At 37.7% G+C, this 21649-nt stretch overlaps 1 protein-coding gene across 1 annotated transcript in view; it reads left to right on the top strand.

The window, feature by feature from the left end:
* celsr1b (cadherin EGF LAG seven-pass G-type receptor 1b) overlaps positions 1 to 21649 on the top strand; it is a 49690-nt gene that overhangs the window by 12524 nt on the left and 15517 nt on the right. Inside the window, exons 3-13 of the mRNA XM_053505742.1 lie at positions 2286 to 2508; positions 3929 to 4044; positions 5905 to 5993; positions 12317 to 12474; positions 14544 to 14707; positions 14810 to 14938; positions 18827 to 18993; positions 20124 to 20309; positions 20537 to 20650; positions 20887 to 21061; positions 21395 to 21536. Of these exons, the coding sequence (XP_053361717.1) occupies positions 2286 to 2508; positions 3929 to 4044; positions 5905 to 5993; positions 12317 to 12474; positions 14544 to 14707; positions 14810 to 14938; positions 18827 to 18993; positions 20124 to 20309; positions 20537 to 20650; positions 20887 to 21061; positions 21395 to 21536 (1663 nt within the window). The remainder of the gene's footprint in view (positions 1 to 2285; positions 2509 to 3928; positions 4045 to 5904; positions 5994 to 12316; positions 12475 to 14543; positions 14708 to 14809; positions 14939 to 18826; positions 18994 to 20123; positions 20310 to 20536; positions 20651 to 20886; positions 21062 to 21394; positions 21537 to 21649) is intronic.

Genomic DNA, 21649 nt, shown 5'->3' with positions numbered 1-21649 from the left:
TCTAATTGTCATTAAGTCTGCTAATGTAGAAACGTGACCCATCAGGACCCCTCCCATAGGATGAAATGTTTAAGGAGATTCTTCGGCATACCTTTAACATGAGTAGTGGAGATTCCTCTGGATCTTTCACCCACTTTGACAACTGTTTTCTGAATGGATTCGTATTTCTTGTTCATGCTAAAGAACAGTGAGGCCGTGTTCTTCTTATAGCCCGTGGTCTTATTCTGAGGTGTTGACAGTGGCTTCAGTAGTTCCTGCAGTCTGTTTTTCTCATTACCGTGTAATATATCCCTGTAATTCCTTTGAAATACGGGATTATCCAGCAGGCATTTGGGTCATTACATCCCTGAAGCCTTCCTTGTGCATCCTAACACATATTTGCTCAGGGCCCAAATCTTATCAGCGTAAGGTGGCAGGTGCACAATAGCCAGTGTTCAGAGACCTGTATCTGAAACACAGGCTCACAGGATGATTGCACTGTAATAGATCCGTCGGTTCCATTACATGTTGTCCTTGTACTTATTCGTGTGCTAACATACTGCTGAGGTTTAAGATAGATCTGCCTGCTAGATTACAGCTATGTAATGTGCAGACACTGAATTGTTAAAGCTTATTGATACACACACACATGTATATAACCAGTATTCACAGATAAAATGACTGGATAAAGTTTTCTATAACTTGGGAAAATCAAATAGTGATTTTTATTTCAGCCTCACTTTAGTTTCTATTTTTGTCCGATATATTTATGATGTGTTTTTCATTTATTAGGAGAAATAGTTAAGACAGGAGTCTTCCTGGAGACGTTAGGGAGGTAACCTCACCAAATTCTAAAAAGTGTTGTTAGTGGCTCATTTTTTTTTTGATTTACAGGGTTGAGTTGCAAGTTCGATGCCCAATTGTATCTGAGTGGTTGAAGGTGAAGGAACTTGCTCTGCATAAGCAGCTTGATGGGGATGAAATAACACTGAGTATTTACTTTAAACATGATCCGCAAAATTATCAAAAATGATCCGCACGCTGACTGTAGAATTTATTTTAGATTCTTTAACACCTCTAAATTAAGTGTTTGCATAGTGTTGACAGTGTGGGCAAAATTGTGCATATTGTCATGCAAGATTGGAACGTCCTTGGATAGCAGCCGAAGTTTAGGCTTCAGCTCTACAAAAAGCATCTCACTGTAACGAGCACTGTTGATTGTTGAACCTTTTTTCTGATAATGTTCCAATACTGGCCTCTTGAGAATCCCAGAAAACTGTAAGCGTTAAATTTTCCAGCTGATGGTTGACTTTTGAACTTTTTCCTCGGTCGACAGTTGAGGATGTTTCCGTTCCATACTCTGTTCTGTTCGCTCTCAGGCTTGTAGTGATTATTCCATGTCTCATCATCAGTAATGATTCTTTTTAAGAAACTTTCACCTCCCTTATATTATCGGTCCAAATTTTGTTTGCAGAAATCCAAACGTTCCTGTTTATGCTTTTCTGTGAGTTGTTTTGGCACCAGGTAGGTTAATATAACCGGAGTGTGGATAATTTTTGACCCTTATATTTATTAATGACAGTAAAATAAAAAGAATTTTGTTAGTGCATGGAATGTAAATCCATCTCTAGTGGAGCTCCATTAAACCATGAAAGATTTTTCTTCTTGCACCTGGATTTTCTTTGACATCTCATTACCAGTCCCGTACACAGCATTCATATAGCACATGACAAAACCTCAAAGAATGCCCAAAGAAACTCCTTCATTCATAAGAGAACAAAAAACTGCAAATGATGTCATCTTTGTCTATTAGCGAGCTGTCGTCACTTCTTCAGAGATTTCAGTTTCCAGAATGGTGGTGTTGTAGCCTGGCAGGTGTCTTCCAGACCACCAAGTTTCTCCTATTATCACTCTGCCTTTGGGCTGAAGGACGGTTGTGAGCAGAGATCAGCCTTGGTCACTAAATACCGTGTTGAGTGTTTAGACAGAGGCAGCGCAGAAAAACATGACGCAAGTTCAAGGCGGAACTCGAGTAAAGCCTGTACAATAGATTTTCCGATTTTATTTAGAGCTGTGTGACAGCGCTATTTGCTTTTAATTCTGTAATTTGTAGAGACCTGTATGAACAAACAGATGCTGATATAAAGATGTTTTTACAGGCTGATTTATTACATCTGTTGCAAGCGCTTGCCAAGATCATCACTATTAATGTGGAAATGTGATGCCTCACATAGTTGTGTCTTATTTTGGCTTCAACTCCAAAGTGAAGTTGTGTCATCTCACTTCATGCTGTATATCTATTCCAGGTGAGAACTGTGAAGTGAGCTCTCGATTGGGCCGCTGTGTATCGGGTGTGTGTAAGAATGGAGGTCGCTGCGTGGACCTGCTGGTTGGGGGGTTTATGTGCCAGTGTCCAGACGGAGACTTTGAGAAGCCCTACTGTCGGATGAGCACACGCAGCTTTCCTGGGAATGCATTCGTCACTTTCAGGGGCTTGAAGCAGAGGTTTCACTTCACACTGTCCTTCATGTGAGTAACTCCATGCCATTTTCTTTGCCAAATTATTTGTCATGTTGGTCCTGTTCAACGATGGCTGGATGTGATATCGAATAGGATTGTAGTAAAAATGTACTACTGGTCCATCGTGCTTCCTTACTACATTACCTTAAGCCTGATACACAACATATTTATTCTTTTTTTTTTTTTTCAAGGGCGTTCTGATTCATTTTCTTATTATGAAATAGTGTGACTTATCCATATAGCATGGGGAAACGTTATCATGCATTACCATCGGAAAACACATTCACTGAAAGAAACATTTGTGCTTCCTATTTATTTTAAGAGGGGTCTTTATTCATGCCAGTTTTTTTTTCAGTGGGGAATGAAGGTAGCTGAGCCAGTTTAAAAAAAAAAAATCATCAATATTAAAAAAGTAATTCACCACGTTTGTGTTCATTATATCTAGTTTTATATTTTACATGTGCCTTCTTAGTCACCACCAATGATGTGTGCTGTTGATGTCAGCAATGACACCTCATGGTATGATGCTGAATGATGAATCTACAGTCTGGGCTAGAAAGACAAATATTCAGTCTTACTAATTATAATGCTTTTCTTGGTTCCACAAAAGGGACAAGCCATCCATTCAAGCCATAAAAAAAAATTCAATTTAAGCCACTTTACTGCATGGGTGTATGCAGTAAAGTGAGTCTTAATGGGCTAATAAACTTTATATAAACATTTGCAATATACATAAAAAAAAAAAAAATATGATAATAAAATAAATCTTAAAATTTTCTGGCAGTCAATACATATATGCATACATAGCAATTAATGCTTCGTATTTCACCGGTGTGACGCTTATGAATCACATATACTATGGAGTGAATTAAAACCCATTAAGCACTTGCTGAATTGCCGCTGCAGCTAAACGAGCTTTCAATTGTCCCTCGGATATAAATTCGCATTAAAACTCTGTCCAATCAGATCTCCATGGCTAGCGTGCAAACAGGATGTAGTGTGTGGCGCAGATCCTAGTTCCTGCTTCCTGTGAGTGTGCCCTTGTGCCAGGTGCTCTCTGACACCTCTCTCCATCCACCTCCCATGTGACCTCTAAAACTGCCACAAATTTGCAAACACCTGCAGGTCAACTTTCCCCCCGGTGACTTCTCCGTCAGTAACGTCATCACCACTACAATTAGTGCACGCTTTGTTCACGCGTTTTATCTTTCTCTTACTTCCTTTTCTATCTTTCCTGTCTCGTTCCCTGTGCCCATTCTATTTTTTTTTAAATAATGCATGATCCTGTGTGGAGTGTTCATAAAACTGACCCTGGACTTTTATTGTATGAGTAAAAGTATATTAAGAGACTGTTATCCAGTCAATTTAGGATGCTTTGAATAAAACTTATTTTAATAAATGAATAGACATTTATAGTTTTGTTCCACAGGTTTGCCACTAGAGAGAGAAACGCACTGTTACTCTATAATGGAAGGTTTAACGAAAAGCATGACTTTATCGCTGTGGAGATTGTGGATGAGCAAATCCAACTCACTTTCTCTGCCGGTAAGTTTGTGCATGTGCGTACGTATATGTGTGTATATGTGTGTATATGGTTATGCATTAACCATAGTGCAGAGTAATGCAGGAACCGTTCAATAATGAGAGATGTATTATCTAGCAGTAGCTATTTATATATGTTAATGTACTATGAATTGACAGACAGATAAGCTACTCTTAAATTCACTTCACTTAAGGTGTTGCCTAAGGCCAGGTATATTCAATATAGGAAAGTGAAACAAATTGAACGCATACAAGGTGTTTCTCATATGAAGCAACTGAGTACAAAATTACATGTTTTATTCAAAATTTTAAAAAGTAAATAAAAAACTCCTATAATTGCCCCCTTCCTGATTTATTTTATTATTATTATTTATTTATTATTTTTTTACATATTTTGCAGTTATTGCAAACTCTTGATTGCACGTATTGCAAGAGTGGCACAACCAGCTATTAGGTTTAGATGGCAATTACTTTTTCACATAGGGCCAGATAAGTTTGCACAGCTTTTTTACCTAAATAAATTAAATCATCATTTGAATTTTTTTTTACTATTATCTTTGTGTATGATCTGAATCATTTAAGTGTGACAAATATGCAAAAAACTATACACAGTACTGTATGTTTATAATAGGGAACCATGGCAATTATGGTATGGATTATACAAGGGTTGTTCATGTCAAACTGGGACTTTTGATTGTGCAGAATAAGGGAAAACAGTTATAAGAGTAAAAAACTCCCATTATTTCTCTATATAATCCCCTTCTATACTATTGCACTTATCCCAGTGTTTTACTAGTGCTTGGATACCATCGAGATAAATAGTTTTCTGAGCTTTTATTCACATATATTGCATTAAGTAAGCTGATTTGCAATATGTACTTTTGGATTGGTTTATTTGATTAAATCCAAAAACTATTAGTGTAGTCAACTGTCCCTAAAAAAAAGAGAGAGTACTTTCTCTTTTTTTTTTTTTTTTTTTGCTCACATAAGAGTGTGTATGGAGGCTTTCTGCCAAAGGAAGCAGCTGGCCAAAGTGCATAGAAACACACATCCTCTATTTACCTGTGCCTTTGTTTTTCTATCTCATTCACTCCAGCCCTCCTGGGTGGCACATATTTAACATGCCCTAGAACCTTGTGCTGTCTCTTTAACATTTGGACTTGTTTCCAGAGCATAAGGTTTAGTGGAATGTGTTGTCCTACTGTCCATGAGTGTGCGAAGCTGAATTCCATTTATGTCAGAGAGTTAAAGGTTGGCTATGGACAGTAGTAAAGAGCAAAGGCTTTGAAAGGCATTTCCTCAAAAAACAACATCTCACAGTCTAAGAATGAAGGAATTTCAATAACAGTTTAATTTTGGTAAATGTTCAACCCAGCAGGGATCAAGGGTCAAGTCCCTTCTCTACCACAATTGCTCAAGATAATGAAAAAAAGGATAGTGTAATAAACAATTCCCAACAGACTTTACAGGGTTTTGATGGAAATTAGTTAAGTTGTTCTCAAGGTGGTCCGGGACTTTCATTATATCCTCTATAATGATTTACTCATTGCCTCCAATGAGCTGGAAGAGCTCCATCTATATCAGCATACTCCTTGTGAACTTGTGTTATTGTTGGCTAGAAATATCTTTAGCAACTTAACAAGATTTCCTGCAATAAATATACTGTATTTATAGAAACAGCTGTCATTAAAGCACTCTGTTTTATAATATTTCAGTGCACAATTCATTTATTTTTATTGGCGTTGGTTTTCGTTCAACCCATTTCATGTCTAAATGCACACAGTTTTACACACTTTTAAGTGTTCAGGATATGCACATTCTGCTTTTTATGAACTTTATTCTCTGTCCTGCGTCCTGTCTTAGGAGAAAGTAAGACCACAGTGGCGCCTTTTATACCTGCTGGAGTGAGCGATGGACAGTGGCACACAGTGTGGCTGCATTACTACAACAAGGTAAACCAATTATTTAAAAAAATATATTGGGGCCTCCGAGTGGCGCAGTGGTAAAGTGCTCGCCCTATCACCAGGGGACCGCTGGTTCGATCCCCGGGTGATGCTGTTTCCTCTCACAGCCGGAGGTCTAGAGAGAGCTAATTGGCCGAGCTCTCTCAGGGGAGAGGGATAAGAGGTACTTAGTGCTCCCACATTAATCACGGCTCTACAGCCAATCAGGGGCTCACGCACACGGAAGAGCGGCTAGCGCTTTCCTCCGAGTGTGTTACTCCGCCCCTTCCTGGCTAAATGGTAGTAGTAGCCTTAATGTGGGAGCCCCCTAGTGACCGGGAGGAATTGGCCAAATCGGGAAAAAATTCACAAATAATCACAATAATAAATATATACATATACAGACTTAGGGTATGAGGCAGGGTGTACCTTGGAAGAGGTGGCAATCTATTTCAGGGACAGAATACAACTAATTTGAAATCCAAACACTCCATCCTGCTAACAACAATCCCTGTAATTTAATGTGTGTGTGTTTTCTGCATGTGCATTTACATAGGTTTATTGTGCTACATGCCTGGTATTAAAAATAAATGAAAATAAATGTGAAAAAATGTATTTTAGCAAAAAGAACAAATTGCATCTGTTTAGTTAAAAATTATGTTACTCATGCAATATTATAATAATAGTAATAATAATATTACAGCCATGATGGCTTAGTGGTTAGCAATGTCACCTTGCCACCTCCAGGATCAAGTGTTTGATTCCCGCCTCGGGTCTGTGTTTATGGAGTAACCTTACACAGGATAAGTGTTATAGATGATGGTTGGATGGATTAATAATAATAATAATAATATGTCTATATATAATCAGATATAATCATCATCATAAATGATATAGGTAATTAAAATTTTGAGTTCAAACAATGCAAAAGTGCTTTAGGTACAGTAGATTTCATATACATTGTAGCAAGATTCCAAGACTAAATACATTCTTGGACAAGCCGAATAATGAAATGATTTATGACTGTAAAAGGAAATAGATATAAATAGGATAAATTCCTATTTGTAGGAAACCTACTTGTTAAACCTATTTGTTACACCACTGTGTAAAGGAAAAGAAATCAGAAAATGTGAATATGGCATGATAAACAATAAATTAAAAATTATTTAATAAAAACATTTTGTTTAAGTGTAGGCATGTTCCTAATGTTGCAATAAATAAATAAATAAATAAATAAACAATATACCCGAGCTGAGACCAACAGTATTGATGCCCCAGGTGAGCAAAGAGCTCTTAATGAGTTCTACTGTTTTAGGAGCTCAGCAAGAGAGTCTGTAACTGAACCACTTAGGACGTACAATTCCAACAAGCATGACTAATTTACCCAGATTCAATAGGACTGGGGTCGTATTCTCTCACTACTTTTTCTTCCTGATAAGGAAACAGACTGCTGGCCAGAGTTTACAAAAACAACAGGGAAGCCAGCCAACAATGCCATGCCATGTACAAATCTAGCGTTTATGAAAGTATGCATGTTTTTCCCCCAACTTCAACTATTAGCTATAATATCCATTTTGTAAATAATAAATAAATAAATAAAACTTTTCAGAATTAGCTTGTTTCATTTCCCGCTTCTTTTCTCTTAAGACCCTCTCATAACACACCCAGAAACATAATATCCTACTATACACATCAACACTTTGTGAAATACATAGAGGGTCATGTTTCATAGCTGTGAGCTATTAGAAGTTCTTTAGTTTCACCGCGGTCTTGTTTTGCCTTTTGTGATGTAAAGGCACATCTGTTAAACATGTGTCTGCTTTTCATCATTATTATGGCTCTCATTTACTGTGTGATTTAGAAGCATCTTTTAGTGTCTTGACAAGTGAAAATATTTTATTAAAGCAAATTATTAAAATATATTAAATTCAACTTTATTGTCACTTCACATGTATAGTACAAAGAAACGAAATACAGTAGCATCTGACCAGAAGTGCATTTGTTGCAGTGCAAAATCATTTTTTGTAATTTCAATTATGTAACATTTACCACAAAAATATAAAATAAATAAAATTATAAAAATTTTATTTATAAATAAAATTTTTATTATAATATAAATAATAATATAAATAATATATAATTAAAATAATATAAATAAAAAGTAAATTGTTTTGAGAAATTTCATTTTAGGCTTAAAAGTACATTTAAGCTTTTTATTAAGTAAGAACTAAAATACTTTTAGGAGCTCAGCAAGAGGGACTGTAACTAACCCACTATAGATTTATTTTAAAACTCTAACGGGAAGCCAAGCAATGCTACAGTATAACTCAGAGGCTCTGCGCTGTCTGGCAGTGTTTTATTTCTCTCAGTTATTGTGCGTTCCTGTAAATAAATATCATTCTTTTATTTTAATGCATTATTCATTAATATATCGGAGAGTTCTCATTAGTAACCATTAGCAACCTAGCTGAAAATGAGACAGAGTTTGGCTTATTTTCTTATCGTTAGTTAGATATTAAAAAAACATACACATGACCGTCGTCCAAAAGCCACTACTTACTTAGAGTATATTGCAAATAGACGACCATTATTTGCATGCTAAAGGCATGTCTTTTTGCTCTGTTGTGGCAGAATAAAATCATGACCTTTCTTTTAACCCTTTTTATTTACGTTCGGTTAAAATCCCTAACAAGTAGAGACAAAAGCGACTCCCTTATTCAGTTAATCTGAGCTGCAATGAGGTGCTTGGACTCTATGCCAAACTTCTTTTGTCCCACTCGGATATAAAGCAACGTACAGCTGTTATTCACACAATAGTTGTAAGATATGTTTTATGTTTGTGCTTATTTGCTGTGATATATACTTATGGTGTTAATGTATAATATAGTAACACTGAGATTTAGCAGTACTATATGTAAGAAAGGGGATTAATTACAGTCAGTAAATAACAGCACAGGATCATTTTTGAGACTGTCGTGTCTAGAAAGCTAGTTATAAATGTTTGGGCCTTAACTAATTGCAGATTCAGTTTGAGTACTTAAATAAATCCTTGCTTCAAGCACTAAGAACGTTAATCGTTTAAGCAGAAGAAAAGCTTTTTTGTTGTCTCATCTGTTTTCAGTTTCATAGTTACCAAACAGCCCTCCTATGTGAGCACGCACACACACACACACACACACACACACACACACACACACACACACACACACACACACACACACACACACACACACACAGACACACACACACAAATTACAGTGAAGGTTGTTAGAAGGATGGAGTGTCTGGATTTTGATTAGTTGGACTCTGTCCATGGTGCATGTATCAGACTGCAGGAATGCTCTCAATCACTGTGTTTCTTCGGACCGATGAGCCTGGGTTGCTTCTCCCCTCACTGTGCATTCTTTTTTTCTGGGTGGTGGGATTTCATTCATCAGAAGTGATACCAGGAGAAACACTTTAGCACAGGTTATTTAGGGACCGATAAAAGGCCTAGAATCGTCTTGTCTCGAGGTAGAAGACATTGGTGCAATATTTTAGAGACAACGTGTTTTATTCTTGAAGAAAAACAGGCGTATGAAAACGTCAGTGCCAAAATCTTTTAAATGTCCGTTTATGCTGGAATGAGAATAAAACTCTTTAAAAAAGAGCAGCAGTGGAAATCCTGCAAATCTCATGCAACTCCAACAGCAGAAACAGTTGTACAACATGAGAACTCACTCCATTACGATTACGGGGCAGTACATTTTGGAGAAAGTCGAAGTGATGGATTGACAGTTTGTCAAAACACAATCTCAAAAACGAGCCACTTGCTGTCACTAAGGAATGTCATTAGATTTTTTTACTTATCTGAAATGTCGGAACTGTTTCAGAGTCCTGTTTGGAATGAGAACATTTATCAGTCTCTATTTGGCACTTATGGACGATTTGACATTCACCAGGATTCCTCCATTGTGACAGTTAAGCCATCAGTTTCTCATTAGGATCTGATCTGATGTGGTGAAACACTTAGAGGGTTTAGCATGCCTGGTTGAGGGTTTAACGATCAAATTTCACTTTTAGTCATTAGCGAATAGAGATGTGAAACCACATCCCCAGGGCCATGCAATCAGTAGAAGGTTGACAGGCAGACAGACAGAAAGCAGAGGAATTGGTACACAGTGTCCATTATTTGGAGTGGTATATACCACAGTAACAAGGGTTGTCAAGAGCATTCCCTTATTTAATGCCTTATTCGGGCTCACTAACTCTCATATCTTTTATGTAAAATCGATATTGTATGTGTGTATGTATGTATGTATTTGTTGGGTCCTTGACCTTGCCATTCAAGCCTATATAGGAGCTCGGCAGCACCAGCACAAAAAGAGGACAATATGGTTTATATGTATAGAAAAGACCCTTTTGGTCTCTAAGACTTTTTCAATTGCTGTGTAAAGAGACGCTGTAAATACTGTTTGTTTTAACTAAACTTTATAACTTTAACTGATATTTATAATGATGGCAGCATAGCGGTGTAGTGATTAGCACTGTGGCTTTCCATCTTCAGGGTTTAGGGTTTGATTCTCGGTCTTTGCATGGAGTATGCATGTTCTCCCTGTGCTTGGTTGGGTTTCCTCTGGGTACTCCAGGTTCTTTCCCACCGTCCAAATACATGCAGATTATGTTAATTGGCGTTTCCAAATTGCCTGTAGTGTGTGTGTGCCCTGCGAAGTGTGATGGAAAGGGCACCACGGTTCAAGTTGATACTAAAAATTGCAAACCTCTGTCGAAATATTCTTCTGTCTCAGCAAAGGTTCAAAATCATCTGCTTATTTACGTGTAGCTGGACAGCAACAGCTTAACTTGTTAAAACAGAGTCTCTGCCCTCAGGTGGAGCTTTGTGTGTGAGGTTAGGCGCCTTTCAGCTTCTGCTATTAGTGCGTTGGCTTATCCTGAACTAAAAGCAACAATGCTGTACCGAATAGAGAATGAACTTTGTATGTTCCTTCTATCTTACAATCTTTACAGAAAGTGTCACTTTAGAAACATGCTATAGGAGTTAATCAGTTACATATGTCATTCACCCAGGTAACAGTTAAAGGACCTGCTGTCTGATTTTCTTGTTTTAGCTAGCTCACTTTGGCAGTGAAGATTTTGTACGTTTCATTGCAGAATCTTTGAGAAAACTTTTTAAAAAATTGTTAATGTTGTGTACAGTTCCGGCGGGACGGTGGCTTAGTGGTTAGCATTGTCGCCTTGCACCTCTAGGGTCAGTATTCGACTCCCGTCCAGGTTTGATCCAACCTCTGTCTGAATGGAGTTTGCATGTTCTCCCCATGCTTGGTGGGTTTCCCCCGGGTACTCTGGTTTCCTCCCTCAATCCAAAGACATGCACATTAGGCTAATTGGCATTCGCAAATTGCCCATAGTGTGTAAAGAAGTGTGTGAGTGTGTGTACAGTATGTGTGTGCGCCCTGCGATGGATTGGCACTCCCGTCCAAGGTGTACCCCCCCTTGTGCCCTAAGTCTCTGGCTTCAGGTATCCCACGATCCTGTGTGGAGAATAAAGTGGTATTGTTAGTGAGTGAGTGCAGTTTCTCTTAGAAATCCTGGCTTAGGGTTATCATAGAATATTATAAAAATAAATATGACTTCCCTTATTGGATTAGTTTACTTCAGCTGTTATTTCACAATCTTATGCAATTCCTTATGCATGTGTTCTGTAATACTCTTTAGTCCATTTTCACACTATGCATGGTATCTGACATATACAGTATTATACATCAGCTAACTTACTAAATAAATTAAGAAAATTAAATACTGCCGAAGCAAAAGAAGCAGAAAAGGCACAAACTGGCTTTTGTTACTGTATAATAATGCACTAATAAAGTCTGCAGAGGTTTATCAGACACTGAATGCCACTTTGACTTACATTTTGACTTGCATAGTATCTCATTTTCACCAGTGTTTTACTGGCTTAATCCAATTGAATGTTGAGCTCTTACGGGCACAGTTCCACAGGCTGGCGCACAGACACTTCACGCTATGTCTGACTGATTACAGCTACACAGTAGCTAGATCTTTTTTAAGACCAAGCTGTTATAAAATAGTGGCTCAATAGAACATTTTATTTGGAACAATTACCACAACACAAAGATATTTAAAACGTAAATGGTTTTGTTTTGTGATTCATTCAGTTCAGTTATCACAATAATAAAAGTATGTGGCATAAGCGGGCACTGAAAACTCATTTGTTCCTAGCATTTTAAAGTGTCTGTTTCTTGAAAAATCCCTAGAAGTAAAATACTTTCTAGGTTACCTAGCGGTTTGTTTTAATCATACATGTTTTTTAGCCTAACATTGGGCGTACCGGCCTCCCTCATGGCCCCTCTGAAGAGAAAGTAGCCGTGGTTGCTGTGGACGATTGCGATGTGTCCATGGCTGTACGTTTTGGTGATCAGATTGGGAACTACACATGTGCAGCCCAGGGCACGCAGAAAGGCCAGAAGAAGTGAGTATAAGCCAGTTTTCCTTTTTATAGTCGTGCTTGTTTTCTTTAAAGGTATTTATGATCATTTATTGTTTTATATATACAATAGGAGCAAAATATAACCTAGAATATTATATGGTTATACTGTATACAGTACATTATATGCAAACAGCCACCCTAACCTTGTACATTCACAGACAGGTGTAAAAACCTACTTAACAGGACATCAATGTAATAAGAGCTGAGTAAAGCATGTTAACCGCATACAAGTGTTGAATAGCTCATCATTATAGGAGATTAGAGCACATTCTCATACCTTGCTTTCACTCTATGCTTGACTCTCTTCAAATCTTGTTTTGTCCTCATGCCAAACCTGTCTTATAGGCTTTACAATTCAAACATACTTGTAGCTCATCTTGACATTGGCATTAACCACTCTTAAATAATCTAATCTCTGTTTAAGTTAGAGACCACAACCCTTTACACTCTACAGGTGAGGTAATAGCTTTAAAATGCAGCTATAAGTGGTGGGTCATAATGAGGAGACACCCAAATGTTTTTTAGCTTAGTAAAGGCTGTAATGCTGCATGTAGGACATGGGAAAATTCTCTGAACTTAGAAATCTGGTGTTAATTTGCAAGTGTCGGCTTATGTACTTATTTGTTGCACAAGTATTTGACATTAAGTCTGTCATTGCAAAGTTCAATGTGGTTTCTATTCAACTAGGATTGGAGTTTATTTATTCTTTTTCTTTTGAATAATAACCAAGAAAAAAAATCTGTTTTAAACTCTATATGATTTTATGGTGCGTCTTTTGCTCATAAAACATTCTCCTGGAATTTTCAAGGTCCCTTTTTAGTGTGCATTAAAAAAAAAGCTTGCTTACAACGAGTGGCCTTGGCTTTTTTGCAGTAAATAAATTAATAATTATGGTTAAAACATAGCATGAGAACTGGAAGATAGGATACTATAATAACATCCTAAAGTTCAATACCTCTCCGGTTGAGATTAAGTAAATATTCTTAACTGCATCATAATTAAAATGCATTATGGAGATATGCTGTTTTATTTTAAGGCTTGTAAATAGTATGGCACACGCTATACTGTATAGTGTATCTTAATACAGCTAAACACGGTCTGTTAAGCTATGGAATGTTTTGTCGAAAAGTTAAGCTGTTTACACTGAGATCTTCCTTTTTTTTCCCTTTTTTTTGAAATAGCCCTGGGGTCATGAGGTTCATAAAGAAGAACTGTAGTCATTCTGTAATTATACAAAGCCAAGCAAGCAGAGCGAAATAGGGTAGAAGGTCATAAACAGAAAAGCTTTTATCATTTTTAAAAAACAAATTCAATTGCTTCTTATGTTGTATTTGATTAAGCTTTCCTTTGATGCAAATCAGACCTTTGAAAGCCACCAAAGTGCCATTACTTTAAAGAGACATATTTTATCTTTTATGTCCTTTTGCTTGGATTAATATGCCCTGAAAAGTAACATAAAATTGTAAAAAACGAATTCTACAGTAGATTTAAAATTCAAGATTCAATATACAAAGAACTTTATTTATCCCAGAGGGAAATTGCTTTGTCTTGGTTACAGTTGCTTTCTAGGAAACGGTAGGAAGCATCTTGTGTGTTCTCTTGGTTTAAAGCTTGTTAGACTGATGGATGAAGAGAGCACTAGAATGGAGAAGCACTCTTTTTGTCTGACAAATTGTAGAAAATGAATTGACATACCTAAATACTTTGTATTAGCTCCATCCATTTCATATGCATTTCAAAAATTAGCAAAGTATATAATAAAGGTTCTTTTTTCTAAACAATTACTTGTACTTTGTTTTACATGACACAGAGTATGTCATAATAAAATATATTAAATTTTAAAATAAGAAGTATGTAAGAAATTTTACTTAAAGTCAGAGAATCATAAGATTAAACATAATGTCAAGGTCTTGATTTCTACAATTATATATAGTTTGTATTTTTTAAATATTATTTGTGAATATAATATGTAGAAGCTCGTCTTCTAGATGATCTCTAGCTGCAGGTCATTTGGAAGATTGTGACCTCACGTGTTTTGTTTGTATGTCCAGGTCCTTGGATCTCACAGGTCCTTTGCTCCTGGGTGGAGTTCCTGACCTCCCTGAGGATTTCCCAGTAAGAAACCGAGATTTTGTGGGCTGCTTAAGGAACCTCATGATCGACAACAAACCAGTTGACATGGCAAGCTTCATTGCTAACAACGGCACTGCTGCAGGTTAGACGTGGTGTACACAGATTAAATACTACATCCTCTATAGAATGTAGGAAAGACTTTCGATTTATTTAGCCTTTATGAACTTGATGCATGCTTTTTCAGGTTGTCTAGCTAAGAGTAATTTCTGCAGCAGCAGCAGCGTGTGCCACAATGGAGGGCTCTGTGTGAACAATTGGAACACATACTCCTGTAAATGTCCGCTGGGATATGGAGGAAAGAACTGTGAACACGGTAGGGGAAACCTCTGTTAAGCAGGCAAACACATACAGATTATGCAAAACAGCAAGTGAGTTTAATTTAATGTTGAATTTGTCGCTTTATGTTGTGTTCTGGATGATTAGAAAAAGTTTTCTAATAAGTGTATTTTGGAAATATCTGAAAAGTCTGAAGAGAATCAGTGGTATCCCATTACACTCAGCGTGATGTTAAACAAAAATGACCCGGCAGTTTCTTGTCCTCATAGTTGACAACTTTGTACTGTAAACATGTTCAACTACGAGAGTGAGTGAAAAATGATCCGCGCTCTTTATAATGCACTTTGTACATTTGCCAACAAGCTCTCGTATTCCCTTATTAAAAAAATGTTTTAGAGCCCCCCAGTGGTAAAGTGCTCGCCCTATCATCCAAAGAGCGCAAGTTCGATTCCCGTGTGATGCTGTAACCTCTCGCGGCCAGAGGTCTACTGTAGAGAGAGCTGATTGGCCGAGCTCTCTCACAGGGGAGGGATGAGAGGTACTTGGTGCTCCCACATTAATGACGGCTCTACAGCCAATGAGGGGTGTCTGTGAGCTCACGCAGGCGGAAGGAGCGGATAGCGCTGTCCTCCGAGTGTGTTACGCCACCCCTAATGGTGTGTGAGCAAGCAGTTCGAAAAGATGCAGTCGGTGACGTCATGTGGGTCGAAAAAAACACGTTAAAGTCTGCGACCCACCCGACTGAGTGGTAGTAGAAGCTTAATGTGGGAGCCCCCTAGTAACTGGGAGGAATTGGACACGATTAAAAATTGGGGAGAAAATCGGGGCCCCCCCCCCAAAAAAAATGTTTTAGGTTGAACTGCGAGCAACGAATGCATCGCTGTCAGAAGTGAATTTTTGTCCTCATAGGGCTGTTTTCAGGGAACTAAACAGGAGAAAGTCAGATGGAGCAAGATCAGGCCTATAGGGAGGATGTTTTAACATCTCAAAACAAAGTTTTTGCAAAGGGTCAACAGTGTGGGCAAAACTGTGCAGAAGTTTGTTCTCAGTGGATGTGGACGTGGAAGCTTGGACAAAGTGTATTATAAAGAGGGCGCATAATTTTTGACTCATCTTTATAGTTGAGCATATTTACCATTCCGCCAATCTTACACCACCTGATGCCTACTTGTGGGAATGTTAAAGTTCAACTGTGAAGATCTGCCAAGAGCTGTGCATGCATTACATGGGAAAATGGTCTCCTTTTGCAGGAGTCTGCAGTAACCTAAAAACGTATTAACAGAATAATAATTTTAAAAAAAGACTAGCCGAAATTAGCAAGATTACATCTGTCTAGCTATACATACTAGATCTGGCTGAGCCAGTTTCTGCTTTTTTGACTAAGAACCAAATACACAAACTGTGGGTGAAGAAGGTGTAAGGAAATAAGTAAACATTACTGCCACCACATGCCCCATTTTTTTTTCTCTTACGTTTGTTACTGCTATTTTCTGCCTGTCACGTTATGTCATTGTTTTTTAATAAATTCCAGACATTTTTATAAAGGAAACATTTCAATTTAGAAACATTTGACACATAAAAACCCAGTGATGATACAGGATTAGTCACATAAGCTAGCGACGTTTGTTAAACTAAAGCTGACATACTGTAAGCTACTTGAAAAAGCTTGAATTTCTGAATTCAGAAAATAGTCGTACAGGTTAAAACCTGTATCCATCAGCAACCTGGGGATCTAGAACTAAGGCCGTTGAAAGATCTTTAATGATCTTGGCAATTAAAGCAAACTCTTAAACAGGGGACAGGCAAAGGTCAAAATACTGCAGAATTGGTTTTAAATTATATACTACTAAATTGTAAAATTAGTGTTCATAGTATTTTTATTACACCACAGCGTTGACAGTAATTTGTTAATAATGCAAACTTTAATGTTTCTGTAGTAACAGCAAATTTACAGAGCCTGAGACGGTAGATGCAGAAGATAAAGATAAAAAGAAATAGAAGTGCTGTACTTAAACAAATAAAAAGAAAAAAATATTATTTGCTACGGCAAAGATTTCTATATAAAGACGTTTAAACTTTGTGTTAAAATATGGGAATGGTATTGCAAAATGTCAAACTTTTAAAATTTATATATTTATTATTGTTATTATTATTATTATTATTATTATTATTTAATAAAACAGCAATAAAACACATTATTATATGTGTTTGATATTTCTTTGTCTTTGGAATCTTTTTTCTTTTTTTTTCCACACTCATGTTTGTGTTGAAAGGCTTTGACTTTCTATGTTGTACAATCCTGAAAGCTGTATATACAGTATTCATTATAACACAGTAACACAAAAAAATGCTAAAAAAAAAAAAAAGCTCTGGCTTTTAAAGATTAAAATTTATGGGAATATATATTTCGAGAAAGTTTTCAGAACTTTATAAGTCATACCAGGAACGACTTGCTTCCACAGATATTCCTCAATATTAAGTATAACTGTAAACTGAAAAATACTTTTTTGTAACTAAAAAAAAGTGTTTAATTTGTTTCCAATTACAGAAAACTCGACTTTTATTATTATTATTATTTTATTATTTCGCACTGGGACACATCAGTATAAATATATATCCCTTTATCGCTAATCCTCACCCGTTTTATAGAAATTCCTACTTTATTTCAGCCACGCCAGAGATCGTTTTCGCGTCAGGTCAATCCATTTATTGCTGGCTGTGTGACATCTCTCAGCACCTCAACCGTTATGAATGCAAGCATGCCACGTGCAGTGTGACAGGCTGGATGTGATGAGTTGTGATCTGAGATTTAGAGCAAGAAATGTGATCATAAGTGGCTTAACATTTTCAGAGAGCTTAATGGCCTAATTCTTCCAGATCCTGCTGGTGGATTTGGCTTTCTTATGCCACTCATTATAAACCAAGGTTGTTTTAAAGTCTTAACACAGAGGAGACGTAGGAGGATAAAACGGCCTCCCTGCCTTTTTAAAGTTTCAAAATGGTATTGTGCGGAGAGAAAAAAAAAATTAAAAAAGGGTTCTTGTGGGTTTTTTTAATTGTTGTGTCTTTTAGTTTAGGGATTAATGTGTGACATTTTCTAACTAGAAAAACCCTCTGTTTTGGGGGTCCATCTAAAAGCAATATTGGCTATTTTTGTATGATTGATATTAGATTAAGTACTAAGAGCTATCCGTATAGCTAATAGCTTTATAGTTAAAGCGTAGAACTAAAGAACTACCATGTTTTGGCTGATGAGTTACATAAAAAAAAGTGTAAGCAGCAAATCGTGTGGATTTTTATAATGTTTTCTTCACATCAATAACTTGATTTAAAAAGAAAGACTTTTATTCTGACTGACTTACAGAAAATCTCTTTTTCTTTAGTATATATACATATGCATATATAAAAAGCAGTTTTTATGTTCGTAAAGAGGCAGTTGTATCATTATTAGTCACAGCATGTCAGCAGAGAGAAAGACTCCATAATCCCCAGAGTCACACATGTATCTAATATATAGCCTCTCTAAGTGCAAGGTCTCCCTGAAAGAAAGTGCGTCAGCACTGAGCTTTACTGATTTTAGACCAGCTCATCTGGCCCTGACATGAAGTAAAATATTTCACCTCAAGCAGTCAGCAAGTAATCATACAGCATGGTCCTCATTAGGAGGCTCCCTCTTGGTTGACTGGAAAATATTTGACCGCACACAAACATTTAGGACTTTTTTTTTTGGAAAAAAGTCAGTAACATCAAAAACCTTTTTTTGCTGCATCTATGCCTACTCTCCCACAGAGCAGCGATCAAAGGAGGCATGCTTCCTTAAGGGTAATAGGATAATTGAGTAGGATTATTGTTCTGTCTAAGTTAAGAGCGAGAAAACTATTTTCTCCTCTATTGCTGAATGCTGAACGCTTTTTTCTGTCTGCAGTGATGCTCTCACCGCTGCACTTTGATGGTTCTGCCCTGGCTTCATGGAGTGACCCTGACATCACTGTCACGATCCCGTGGTACATCGGCCTGATGTTTCGTACCCGTAAAAGTGCTGGCACTCTGCTCCAGGCCAGTGCTGGGGAGAAGTCTAAATTCAGCTTACTTGTGAGTACATGAAGGTTTTTTTCACGCAACACAATATTGTTCATGAGTACCCAATGAAGCATTTTACTCCTGATTGACGCAGACAAATAAACTTTTTAAGCACACACCAAAACACACCAAACTACTGAACTGTATAGGTTAAGTGATTTATTTGTAATATTACAGCAGTATTTTAAAAGGTTGCAGTTTATCAGGACATTTGGTTACAATCAATAAATTGTATTTAAGGAATAATCCACAAATGACTGTGTTATAATACAAGAATATTATCCATTCCAGGGAAGAGTGATGTGGCCCACACAATGTCGATGTGGATTATTTTCATATGACAGCCCAGAATGAAATTAACAGTTAATATTATTATTATTTACTTTTTGTCCCATTCACGTGCCTTCAGGCACAGGTACAGGTACTTTCTATCCATAAAACATATTCATAGTTTCTGTGGCAGTTTCTTAAGGGGCCAGGTGGGCATCTCGACGCCGATTGTCATTCGCACACTAAGGGCTACTTTGGAAATGCCAATTAGCCTAAGCTGCCTGTCTGTAGATTGTGTAAGGAAACTGGAGGACCCGGAGGAAACCTACCAAGCGTTGGGAGAACATTAAAACTCCATGCAATGCACACATACCCGAGGCGAGAATCAAAGCACAAGGCAACAGTGCTAAACAAAAACCACCTGTGCCACCTATATTATGGGTTATATTATAGTAAGGATAAAACAGTTGCCACCAGGGTCACCTGTTTAAACTACCCAACTTTTCTTGTTAAAGAGAAACCCCTTTGTCTTAATTACTCTGAGAGAAGACTTTTTTAAAGCAGAGACAGCTCTGACACTGGAGACTCCTTCCATTGGTATTATCAAAAAGCAGCATAAATGGGATATCAAGGCAAATGTAAAAGAGAATGAGGGCTTACTTGGGATCACTTTCTAACTCCATGGTCGTTTCTCTGATTTTTATTTCTTTCTACAATATAAGGCTGGAGGCGTCCAAAATATGCAATAATCTCCTCTGAACAGTTGATATTGATATGTGTCTGCTACTTATGCTTTGTAAAGCCTTTATAACGGCTCTGATCTGAGGTGCTCTGATCAAAAATAATCTTCTCTGTGCATTTTTGTCTTGCAGGTCAGTAACATGCACGTGCGGTTCCAGGTGTTTGTGGCCACACGGCGTGTGGCTCTGCTGGATTTTCCACAGGTACGGGTCAGTGATGGTGAATGGCATCACATCCTGGTGGAGCTGAAGAGTGGAAAAGATGGGAAGGACATTAAGTATATGGCCCTGGTCTCTCTGGACTACGGAATGTTCCAGGTGTGTACTGAGCAAATCAATGGGGCATGGAGGAGTGTGTCATGTGTCTCCACCTGAGAACATTGCATATTGCTTAGTAAACTTGGTAACACATATGTGAACACTTTTAAACTAATTTCATTTCTTGCTCATGTATATGAGCAGAGTATGCGACTATCATTACTTCTTGTATATGGTAGTATGAGTGATGTTTATTTGGGTTTCCCTGGTTTGTCCTGGATGTGTAGAGGACAGTGGAAATTGGAAATGAGTTACCAGGACTGAAGCTGAAAAGTCTATATGTTGGAGGCCTGATGAAAAATGATGGCTCTGTGCTAAATGGCTTTAATGGCTGCATGCAAGTGAGTAACATCTCGAGAACACACGCACACCCACACACACTCAATCTTAAAAAGCACGCTCATATGAAGAGTTATAAGGAATATACTAATATGCTGAATGTACAGAAATTAAAGCACACTTGTCATTTTGGATAGATATTCAGATATTTCTCCACATACACATACTGTATAATCACAAACACACACACACTGTTATTTTCTTATTACTATTGGTACCTCTGTTGGTATTTATGTAGGGCTTACGAATGGGAGAGACCTCCTCCAACACGGCGAACATTAACATGCACAAGGCTCTGAGGGTGCGAGTGAACGACGGATGTGAAGTACTTGATGCGTGTGTGTCCAGTGTGTGTCCCGCACACAGCCGCTGCACAGACAACTGGGCCTCACATTCCTGTGTGTGTGAGTCAGGTACGATTCATGTAAGGTCTTGAAATCATTACTGCACATTAAGTTTGAATGCAAGATCTGGAGAAGGCTTAGCGGGTGTGTTGTTCACGTGCATAGCAGCGCATAATAGGCGAAGACTGAAATTGGGGTAAATATGGCTTAAGAATTAGGAAGAATCAGATTATTGCTATTCACAGAAAGCTGTTAATGTATCATATTACATTCCAAACTGAGTATATGTGTGCATGTGCAATGCAAAGGAGTGAGCAAAATTGCCAACGTGGCCGGGTGTGTGTGTTTGTGCGTACTCATGTGTAAAATGTGTTAATTGTCTGCCTTGTGGCTGTGTGCCAGGTTACTTTGGGAGCGACTGCGTGGATGCGTGCTTGCTCAATCCGTGTGAACACACGTCCAGCTGTGTGCGCAAACCTCTCAGCAAACATGGTTACTCTTGTGAGTGTGGACACAACTACTACGGGCAGTACTGCCAGCACAGGTAGCTTTCATTTCCCCTGACCTTTTCCACACATTCTTTCATTTCTCATGTCATGGCTTAAACAAAATGAACAGAAACCTGAAATGTCTCAGGAGCATAGGGTGTATGGAAAA

The sequence above is a fragment of the Clarias gariepinus genome, chromosome 10 (assembly GCF_024256425.1).
Source record: "Clarias gariepinus isolate MV-2021 ecotype Netherlands chromosome 10, CGAR_prim_01v2, whole genome shotgun sequence".
Taxonomy (NCBI): Eukaryota; Metazoa; Chordata; class Actinopteri; order Siluriformes; family Clariidae; genus Clarias; species Clarias gariepinus.
The sequence above is the reverse complement of the archived record's forward strand: the minus strand, read 5'-3'. Positions and strand labels throughout refer to the sequence as shown.